The following is an 11,598-nucleotide window of genomic DNA, read 5'->3' as shown; positions in this document are numbered from 1 at the left end:
CAAATCTCCCAACAAGTAGTTTAAGATTATCCTTTTGTTTTAGAAATAAGTAAAGTGATCTGCAGCCTTTATAGGGTTCCATTCCATTCCAGTTGTTTTATGGAAATAAACTGTTCAAGGACTTGTTTATAAGTGGACCTTTTTGTATTGGAGAGAAACTATGACTTGAAATTTTCCATGTGGATTTACAGCTATAGTAAGATCGTTTCTTTTGTAAATCTAACTTTCAGCTGAGGTGAAAACCCTGCGTCATTGTGCCTTTAACATCGGAGCTCGCAGCGCAGCAGGCAAGCACCTGCTCCGAGCGCACTGAGCCATTTTCAGCCGGACTTTTTTCTACAAGTCAAACATACAACAAACGAGTTCCAGCAACGACCATGTGGTTCCTTTAAAGCCGTTGATTCCGGATATGTGCCCACGATAAGTCCCGTCGTGATCGCGGAGGCGCACATAAAGGGCCCCGAGGGGCTGAAGCCGGATTGGAAGCTGCAGGTTGGCAGCGGAGGATTTTTGTGCAGCGGTACTGGGTCTCTCTCTCTCTCTCTCTCTCTCTCTCTCTCTCTCTCTCATTATCCGGGACGAACAAAAGGGTTGGGACAGGGAGGAATAGCTGGAGGGAGGGATGGCTGAATAACGAGTAGAGATACACCCACTCCGGACCGAATTGTATCCGGAGAGAAAGAGTGAGAGAGAAAGAGAGAGGGAGAGAAAGAGTTAGAAGAAAGAGGAACCAACCATCCTAGTATTCAGAGGATTTCCTTTGGGGATAAAAGGACAACTCGATTTGATGACTGGAGAGGTAAAGAAGATTTCATTCATTGTAGTGTGTGCGTGTGTGTGCGTGTGTGTGCGTGTGTGTGTGAGCGTGTGTGCGCGCGCGCTCCTCGGTCTCAGGTGTGCGGTGCTGAACTGTGTGACCCAAATCTGGCTGAGAAACTTAATCTAAACCAGTCAGCAGCACTTTGAAATGATCACTGAATACACATATTGGAGAAACGGTCAGTCAAAGTGGTGCATTCTCGAAGACAGGTGGAAAAATTGTGATTTTATTTGGCAAAAGAAAGTTTTTCTCAGAATGCGTGCGAGAGATCGTCTACGGCCTTGTGCTGTGATTAATTGTATTTAAATATGTCTGCAAACTCGATTCCACAAATAGCCTTTAAAAAGCAGCATGCACATTAAGCACAGCCTGCCTATTTTTAATGAGGGCGACGCCTTTAACCTGGTTTTCATTAACCAATTAACCAGTTGCAAAGTTGCCGTTTGGACAGGAGGAAATTACGCAAACTGCAGACAAGAGAAACTTTCTGGCCTTATGTGATTTAGATTTTGCTGCAATGTGCGGCGTTTATGTTTAATCACATTTGTCGAGAGAGAGAGAGAGAGAGAGAGAGAGAGAGAGAGAGAGAGAGAGAGAGAGAGAGAGAGAGACTTTTTTTAATTGAACCTCACTCTGAGACTGTCTAATCTCATTTTAGTGAGATTAACTCTCATTTGTGTGTGTTTGAGAGAGACTAAGAGAGATTCATTTCTGTTGAATCTTTCTCATTTCCCTTCTCATGTCCTGAAGCTTTTTATAAAAAAAATGTTTTTGATGCTCATCAATATGCATTGTCATATTTCTGGCCTTTTGCAGTGTCTGAATTGAAGGAGATGGCCATCCTTTCACCGGCTGCCTCTACATCAGAGAATGATTCAAATCCTGAAACAACTTTTGTTGCGTGTGCTGTTTTATTCATTCGACTGTCGGCGTGTGCCTGTGCGTGTGTGTGTGTGTGTGTGTGTGTGTGTTTACCAAGGAGATAAATTTTGTACGTCTATGTTCATCCCCAGTGTGTAATATTGAGTGGCAGACTGAGGCAGACAGAGGAGGGGGATTAGGTAGTGAAGGAGGAGAGGAGGGAAAGGAATAGAGGGTGCAGAGAACAAAAAGTGAGTGGTGTAAGGAGGAGATGACATATGGAAGAGGAGAGGAGCATGTGTTTGCTCTTGTGGAGACAATGGTTCCCATAAAATGTTCCCTCGCTGAACTGACATCAAACTGCCCTCTCCCTGTCTGTCTATCACACTGTCTGCCCTCCATCTTTTTTTTCTTTTGTCAGTTCTTTTTTTCATTTTGTGTCCACTCTTCCCTTAAACAAAGTCCTTCACTGTTACGCCCTCAGCCTGCTCTATGTGGGCGGGAGGCTCAACCGCTGCTCTGCGGTCAGTCTAGACTGTAAAACTACTGCTCTGTAATTGTATCAAAGTGGATATTAGACAGGAGTTAACTGATTCCAGATCAGTGCTTTGGGGCCATGTGGGCAAGGTGGGTCTTCACGAACCACAGAGTCTTTCTTGCTTTTCCCCTCTTTGCTTTGAATTTTCTTCTCTTTGTCAACGTAATCTTCCTTCTTTCCGTATAGGTCTAGACTGCTGCTTGTGAGGATGTTGTCAATGGGGCAAATTAGGTGGTGCTTGTGGGCTCCACTGGTGTTACTGGCCCTAGTTCCCCATTCCCCCTCTAAGGCACAAGATGAGGGTAAGTCTCCTTTACCGGTCCATCCCACATCCATCTTTCTTTGCTCATAACTCTTCCTCCACTTCTCATTTTTTCCCATCATAACTCTTCCCTCTTCCCTATTTACTCTCCTCACCTCTCTGCCATCCTTTATCTCCATACCCTTCTCCCTTCCCTCACCTGACCTCTCTGTGTCTTCTCCTCCCCTGTTTCAACATTCCTCCCTCTGCCGTCTCTCTGTTTGATGTGCAGGCTCAGTCCAATCAGATTACATCACGCTCATGATCATATCATTATGTCATTTCAACCTGCCAGCATGGCAGTGCTTGCAACCCCGCTGATAATGCTGGCATGGTTCATAGGGGCTGTAATAAACGAGTTGTAACTTCAAGCTGTGATGATTTGCTGCGCAATATAACGCTCCACTGTGCTTCACAATCAACCTCACCTCAGCAAACCTGATTTTATCAAACTGAGTCTCATCAAAGTGGGCTGTTTTGTTCAATGTTTTGGGTCATGGATGTTAAAAATCTGGATGCACTTCTAAACAAGAAATGCACATTTGAGTTCCAGTTGAACATACTGCATGTTAATATGGCATTATATGGCAATATTAGCATATCATGTGTTAAAATGTAACTTATGCATGTTCTTCTGAATGGGATATTCTGATGTACTCCTCCTGCTGCTTCTCTCTAAGACCTGGTAATACAGTAAGGTTGTCAGCTTTAGAGCTGAAGTCAAAATAATACTTTCTAATCATGAGATCAAGCCTAGGAAGTTAGGTGATATATGGGCTTTTATTTTAACTACAGCTGTAGGATGCTTTGACTGAGAACGTTTAGCTTACTCCAACAAACCAATCCAAGAGCTCATTTCTGAATCTTATAACTGTTGTGTGTGTGTGTGTGTGCAGCAGGTCTTATTTAAAGGAATACTACATGTAGAAATCAACAAAAGATTTGTTCCCTCTTTCTCACTCTGCAGTCATTCAAATGCAATAATCCACATATGACACAAACCAGACTAGATCCATGTGTGGCTGCTTTGTGTTTATTTACCAGTGGAAGTCCACACAGAAAAGGGATTGCTTTGAAATGAAAGATGGGGTTTTCTATCTTCTTCTGTCTTTCTTCTACCCTATGTTAGTTCTCTTTGCTCCCTCTGCTTCTATCTTCTGTTCTCTCCCTCCATCCTTCCCACTGTCTCACTGTTCTCTTCAGTTATTTTTTACTTTTCTGTTTCCCCCTCTTCTCTTTTTCTCCCTTAACGTTTTATTCCAATTTTCATCAGCAGTTCTGTAAGTCACATTTGTCATTGCAGGCAGACAGAAACGAGAGGTGAGACAGAAATGTGACAGCATAAATTAGGCCGGTATTTGATCCCAGTGAATCACAGCAGAACATGTGCGACCTCCCAGACTCTATGGGAGCATGCTCTGCTCGATCGCTTCATTGGGGAGCATGTGATAGCCCTTCATTACTGCCTGGTCTGTCCCTGTAAGCTGCAACATCTGGTCAGAGGGGATTTGAGCTCAAGGGTTAGTGTGTCTTCTACCCATGGAGGATGTTTGCATATACAACACAAATGTCGTCAGGATCTCCTGCTACTAAGAAGTTGGTCAGTTCAGGAAGGGATTTTCTCTGCACAAAAGTATGTAGCAAATCAAGAAATTGCAGACTTGACTGTTGCACATGCCTTTTGTCAATCAGCAATTGTGAAAAATTTTTTTTTACACATTATGGAAAGAAATTTTATTAGAAAATAGCATCTGAAGTGAAATACAACTGGGGACAATAAGCGTACACAATTTTATGACAGTCCAAAGTTGTTGAGACATTTCACAGTGTAAGTGAAAACTTTGACTTGCTGGTGGTTCTAAATGAAAAGTCAGGGAATCACCAAATTAAGTTGGATTCATCCGGTGTGGGACACATATGTAGAAAATGGCATGGTAATACATTAAATTGTTTTTGAAATATTTTAGTGCGGCCCGTTTTTTGTGCTGTATATGAATACATTTTTTTTAGGAAACAAGATTTGGATACAATATACAGTCTGCACTGCATATGAAGCTTCACTTCTACTCACCTGTAGGAACAGCTCTGATGCCTTTCCCAATGCAGACATTGAGCAGTAGGCAAGACAGTGGGTTGTTTTTGGTTCTTTGGCTGTTATCTTGGCCTTGAAAAATATTGAAAAGGGAAATGTAAATTTGGTTCTCTGCTCACTCCTCAGAGGGTGCACGGAGTGACCTGGCACTTTGTGTTGCTGTTTCCAATGCAGCAGTGACAAAAGCAGGATGGATGGAGGAAAGATGCCTGACGGTGGAAACATGCCACTGTTACATCAGCACCTTGACCTTGTTTTTGGAATGTCTTGTTACGTAATTAAGCTTTTTCTATAGTTCTGTTTGTTGGATAAGACAGGTAGTAATTAAGCTATCTATCTATCTATCTATCTATCTATCTATCTATCTATCTATCTATCTATCTATCTATCTATCTATCTATCTATCTATCTATTTATCTATCTATCTATCTATCTATCTATCTATCTCTGTGTGTGGGTTGTCCTGTGTGTTTGTGTGTGCTAATTATAACTATGACTAAATATAACTGATTTTGTGGCCATCCCAGGTCAACACTGTGCTTCTAGATACGTGTGTGTGTGTGTGTGTGTGTGTGTGTGTGTGTGTGTGTGTGTGTGTGTTCTGTGTGTTTGAGGGGAACAGTGTGTGTGTGTGTGTGTGTGGTTAGAGGGCAGCCTGGAATTAGTATGAGTGAAAGTGTTGGCCAATAATTTCCGTTATAATGAACAGGGACAGAAGCCAATGATGAGAAATCATTTATTCATAAACAAAAGAGAGGAAGAGATGGAACAACCTGTTTTGAATTTAAAAAATGCAAAAATATCCAAATCTCAACATGCTGGTAACCAAGCATCTCACAATCATCAACCACTAAATGAAGCATTGAATCGTTGCGATGTGCAGCTCGGCTCTGTTAATGTTATTGTAAATAAATTTAATCAACTTTAATTAATGGGAATTTGCGCTAATGAGGATTTTTCGTTAATATGAGGCTTTCGGCAATGACTGATACAGAAACAAATGGACGGCACAACAAATTTTAATATCACTTTGGATATCCAGTTCACTCTACATCCAATGTGCATCCATGTGCCAAATTATCAGTATGTGTAGGAGGTAGGGAATAATGGGTGTCAGGTGCAGTATTTGCAGTCTAAAAAAGCATGACATAGGATAGAGCATTTTGGAGCATAGACGTGCCTCCTAAAATCCCAGAATGGAATAGCTTACAGAGCCCATGATTGAGCAAATATTGTTGTAGTACAAGGTTGTGAATTGTCTACTTGGGTCTTGGTTTTCTTGAAATAACTGAGAAAAACTGCCAGAGTGGTAACAACAAGACATGTTTTTTCCCCGTTTAATTCAATATTATAGTCGTAGCAGCAGAAGTGAGCTCACTACAACCTCTCATATACAAAGAAGTGAAATCGCGGTCAACCAGTGATTCATTTCTAACACGTTTAATGTTTCAAATTAACCTAACGGAAATTGTTACATTTGACAGCACTAAATGGCACGATAAATTTCATAACCATGATGCACACCCATGTTGATAGCTGACTATGCAATTTGATAAGATAGGGATGATGGCAGCCTGCTCCTGGCACTTACCAGTACCTCTTGCTGATGTGAAATTAACTCTGCTGTCTGTCCCTCTGTGAACTTTTTGTATTTTGCTGCATCAGTCTCGAGGGTCTGGTCCCTCTTTTCTTTGAATTTTTCTCTTAAGACATCCATGAATTTTCCCCATCCACCTTTCTCCTTACGTTTTCTACTAGCCATTGTCACGTCTAATGATGTAGGCCTATAGACTGGGCAAACCCAGCGATTAGATTTTGCCCTGCTGTAGGCCTACTCTTCTTCCTCAGTTTTTTTATGAGTGATCGTAATAGCGCCCCCTGCTGTTAGCTGTTAATACTGCTTTATTAGATTTTTTTTGTGCCAATTGCCGTCAGTTGGATGGCCGTTATGGTATTTTTCTGAACGCAGATTGTCAGTCCGTCCCTGCGAGTACAGTGCCAGGATAACCCTGACTAGCCAGACACCTGGCTTTGCCCCTCCCCTGCTGCTATTTTTGTGTCAAAATCCCTTCACCATAGGAAACTACAACCTCCAAGCTAGCAACCTAGTTACACTCTGTAAAAGGCCAGTTTTGATTTTAAAAAAAACGTGCAATAAGGCAGGCCTGCTTTGTTCTTTTGGTGAATACTTGTAAAGATTTACAAAGAATGTTTACGGCATAACTGGGTCATTTAAAAACGATTGCTGTGGACAATGTACACACGGCGATACACAAGCTAGAGCAAATTATTTTTAAACATGTATCCAGCTAATTTTAATTGTTAAAAATTACTGTATTGTGTGAACAGTAAACTTTATTTAATATTTTATGTGGCATTTTCTTCTGCGGGGTGCAAATGTTCTACCAAAAAGTTCCCTTCTGAGACTATTCTGCAGAGGCACCATTGCTGCACCGGAATATAACTCTGCCCAAGACAATTGTGATTGGTTTAAATAAATGCAACAACCCAGAGCTTGTTATCTTCTATCCAAGAATGTATGTGTGGTGTGGCCAGATCTACAGTGCTGTGGTGTAAGATCTGTTGAAGTCTGTTTACAAGTCCAGTAGTTAAGGAGCAATATTAGCTTTCAGTTGGAGTTGTGTTTGTGTCCACATTATGAATTTCAGTCCAATATTTATGACAACACAGATGAGTGTGGTGAGAGTGAACCACAACATTACATTGCAGATGGAAACCAAAACAATGTAATAAAGCAATGTAGAATTGAATGTAACTGTAGTCTAATGATAATGACTGCCAAATAGAAGCCTGGATCATCGGAATTACATTTCTAGGACAAAGCTTGACCTCCGGCACTTGGTTTGCACCGAAATATTTTTTTGAAGCTACGTTGCCACTTTTCAGAGTCTAGAATATAAATATTTTATTTTATTTTGTTAAACACCAAAACTACAAAAAGGCAGTAGTTGTGATAAACTACTCTTTAAATTATCCTGGGACTTGTGGGGGACACAAGGACTCAATACAAAACTTAATTAATGTCAATATATGTTTTGAAGTGTACACAGCAGTGATCTTGACTTGGAAATGATCTGTTAGAATAGAACATGCCAATCATCTTCTGCAGAATCAACCCAGTTGAGTATTTTATGGTGATACTTTTTTCACTGTTGGTTGGCAGGCATGCATAATATCACATGGGGACAGACGTTCCAACTGACTCTTTATATTCAGCCAGTCCTTAAGAGAGATTTCACACTCACACACACTATGCACACACAATGCAGCAGAGAGATAAGAGTTGGGTGAAAAAGGCATCACTTACACAGGTAAAGCGATGAAAGAGAGAAAAAAGGCGTTAAGCCACTAAAGGAGTGGAGGGGCGCAGTGGTGGAGAAGATAGGATGAAAGAGCAGAGGAGAAGACAGGGAAAGAGGAGGGAAAGGAAAAGAGAATTTAAACCCAAGGATCAGAAGAGGAGATGTGATAAAAGAGTGGAGTGTTCCGTGAGAGCAGCAGAGGAGATAAAAAAGAGTGGAGAGGTGAAAAGAAAGAGTGGATTTGGGTTAAGTGCTATCTCGGTGAGCAGAGCAGTTCTTGTACTGACTAAACACCAGCCTTATCAAACGACGTGTGCAGTAGCGCTGGATAGGCACTAAACAGACAGACAGACATGCACGCATGCACCCACGCACGCACACACACACACACACACACACACACACACACACACACACACACACACACACACACACACACACACACACACACACACACACACACACACACACACACACACTTCCCCCATCTCTCTCATATGTACAGTACTGTAGCTATCTTGTGGTGACAGTGCAAGCCAGCCGTTGTCATCCATAAATCCTGCGTATTAGTGGAGCCTGAATACTCACCAGTACTGGGCTAATCTGGAGAGAGGAAAACAAGGAATTAAAAAGGACCGCAAAAATGAAGGCAATGGAAGTGTAAAGAGATGATGAGTGAAAAGAAAAGGAGCGCGAGAGAGGACTAATTAAAAATATGAGAGAATGAACTACAGTATGGGAAAATAGTGAAAAAAGAAGACAAAATTGTGACAATGGAAGAGGATATGAGAAAGATGATGGGAATGAGAAGACAGAGAGAAGTGAGAAAGGGTTTGAGAAGATGGGAAAGAGACAACTGGCACTGGAAAGAGAGATTGAGATAAGCCAGAAAGCTAAGAGAAGACAAAGGAAAGACCTGAGGCAAAACAGATCAATAAAGACAGTTAAATAGAAGTTGAATAGAGAGATTGTTGAGTAAAGAAAGTGGAAGAATGAAGGTAAACTGAAAGGAGAGGAGGAAAAAGAAGAGAGGGGATTGTAAGTGAAAGGAGCAGGATGGAAAGAAGCCAACATAGAGCAGGATGGTAAGCCAAATCAGGAGATGGGAAGAAGAAGCTTGAAGAAGAAGTTTGTAGGAATAAGAGGAGGGGTGAAGAGAGGAGATGAAGTGAAGCAGAGGATTGGACAGCATTTACTCATCTACCAAGAATCCCTGCTAGCTTTCACTGCTGCTAATCCTAGGAAAAGTCATCCCTTCTCAGACTGAGGGCGTCAAGCTGTGCCTATAGCGCTCTAACCTAGATAATTCCAGTTCATACTGGGGCCCTATAGTTAAAAGATTTTCTAGTTCACACTCCCTACAGAGTCGAGAAATTAGAAAGTCATCCTTCAAATTTGACCCCTTTTAAAAGCATCTTTGAGTTAAGGTTCAGCTGCATGAGGTAAGAACATGTTAAATATCGTTCTTAAAGGGATTTCTATCATTTTCTGGCGCAGTTTTGTAAGTTTTTTTTCATTGAGGCTTAAGTTACTCAGACTATTTACTGGAGCTAAATTGTGTTGCTAAGCAGTAGTCGCCAAAACTTCTGCCAAATGGCTGCACTTGCATTTACTACCTGGCAAGAAGTTTAGACAAGGAGCTGTTGGGGGCTCGCTGATTCCAGCAGTGTAACTCTTTCAGATAAATGGCTCTAGTTTGTGTGATATACTATTGTGTTATATATGGGTTTAAGCTCTGCATGTTTAGGGTGGAGAGTTTAAGCCATCTAGCCAAATTCTACAGTATTTTACGCAAAATATCGGATGTCTAATGCAATTCACTAAAGCATCTGGCACTTTGATTCAGAGAGTGTGAAATGTTGAGCTTTTGGATGATATTTATGGCTGCATGGTGGTAAACAAAAGCAGACGTGGTGGTTTTCGAACGGTAATTTAAATCAGAGACCCTCATGTTCTGTCAGCATCCGCAGCCATTGGAGCTATTATGTCCATATTCATTAATCATAGTTGCCGTCACTGAAATAGCCTCCAACTCATAGACCTTGACATGCATTCACAGAATAAAAGAGGGTCATAGTTGGCTCATTAATTTTTTACATACTTTTTTTTATTATAATTCAATGTGTGTGTGTGTGTGTGTGTGTGTGTGTGTGTGTGTGTGTGTGTGTGTGTGTGTGTGTGTGTGTGTGTGTGTGTGTGATTTCATTGACATGCAAAGCAAAGATGAAAGTATTCATGGCAATTTTCACTCGGTTATTAGTACCCTGCCTGCCAACTCAGTTCACCTATCAAGCACACACTAAATGATACCAGAGTGATAATCTACCAGCTCGATCACAGACTTAAATTATTCATAGATCCGTATTGTGTGGTGTAATTATACTGTTTCATCCTATGCATTCTTAGTATTTGATAGGTTGCGCGGTGTGAAGGAGTGAGCAAAATGCTAAACCGTGAAGTTCTGCACTGTGTTTCACAAAAACTATCAAACAGCCGCATAAGATCTGGTAATGAAAAGTTTAAAAAGTTGAGACTTGATTCTGTTATTTGGGCAGTTCAGATTTTATTTTTACTTGTGAGATAATACCATGACTAAATATTAAGGATGTTTGAAAAGAAAGTCAGGGCTGAAAGTATTTTTTTCTTGGATTATTGTCTTTACTTTGATAATTGATTTTACATAGTAGCTCCACGACCAGAACAGAATCCACGTTGTTCCTCTTCAACTCAAGGTTTGACTATCGGCCAAACCCTCCTTTTCAGCACCTTGGAGTAGACTTTACCAGGGAAGCTGAGCAGTGTGATAACCCTGTAATTGGCACACACCCTCTGGTCCCCCTTTTTGAAGAGGGGAACCACCACAGCTCCAGACTTCCACGCAATGTTGAAGAGGCGTGTCAACCAAGACAGCCCCTCCACACCCAGAACTTACAGCATTTCTGGACGGATTTCATCGGTCCCTGGGGCTTTGCCACCGTGAAGTTGTTTAACTACCTCAGAAATTTCCACCAGGTAAATTGAGAACAATCCCTCATCCTCCTCCAGCTCTGTTTCAACCACAGAGGGCGTATTAGCTGGATTTACAAGTTCCTCAAAGTACTCCTTCCACAGCACTATTACCTCCTCAGTTGATGTCAACAGCGTCCCATCCTTACTGTACACAGCTTCGATGGTTCCCCCCCTTCCCGCTCCTGCGTTGGAGAACGGTTTTCCAGAAGCACCTTGGTGCCGACCAAAAGTCCATCTCCATATCTTCTTCAAATTTCTCCCACACCCACTGCTATTCCTCTTTTGCAGCAGAGGCTGCAGCCCTTTGGGTCCTTCGGTACCTTGCAACTGCCTCTGGAGTCCTCTGAGATAACATATCCCAGAAAGACTCCTTCTTCAGTCGGACGGCTTCCACGACCACCAGTGTCCACCACAGTGTCCGTGGGTTACTGCCCCTTGAGGCTAAGACCACAGCTCCCCACCACAGATTCAGCAATGGAAACTTTGAACATTGTCTACTCAGGTTCAATGTCCCCAGCCTCCACATGGATACGCAAAAAGTTCTGCCGGAGGTGGGAGTTAAAAGTGTCGAACATGGGCCTCCTCCAGACATTCCCAATTAACCTGCTCTGCCCATTTGAGCTTACCAGGTCTGTCCAGAGTCCTCCCCCCCCC

At 41.9% G+C, this 11,598-nt stretch overlaps 1 protein-coding gene across 2 annotated transcripts in view; it reads left to right on the top strand.

The window, feature by feature from the left end:
* The first annotated feature begins 273 nt into the window (after window positions 1-273).
* The window catches only part of col14a1a (collagen, type XIV, alpha 1a), a 131,936-nt gene continuing 120,611 nt past the window's right edge, over window positions 274-11,598 (top strand). For both annotated transcript variants that reach the window (XM_032519029.1, XM_032519030.1), the window contains exons 1-2: window positions 274-799; window positions 2,406-2,521. In XM_032519029.1, coding sequence (XP_032374920.1) covers window positions 2,428-2,521 — 94 coding nt within the window. In that variant the 5' untranslated portion in view covers window positions 274-799; window positions 2,406-2,427. The remainder of the gene's footprint in view (window positions 800-2,405; window positions 2,522-11,598) is intronic.

The sequence above is a fragment of the Etheostoma spectabile genome, chromosome 6 (assembly GCF_008692095.1).
Source record: "Etheostoma spectabile isolate EspeVRDwgs_2016 chromosome 6, UIUC_Espe_1.0, whole genome shotgun sequence".
Lineage (NCBI taxonomy): Eukaryota > Metazoa > Chordata > Actinopteri > Perciformes > Percidae > Etheostoma > Etheostoma spectabile.
The sequence above is the reverse complement of the archived record's forward strand: the minus strand, read 5'-3'. Positions and strand labels throughout refer to the sequence as shown.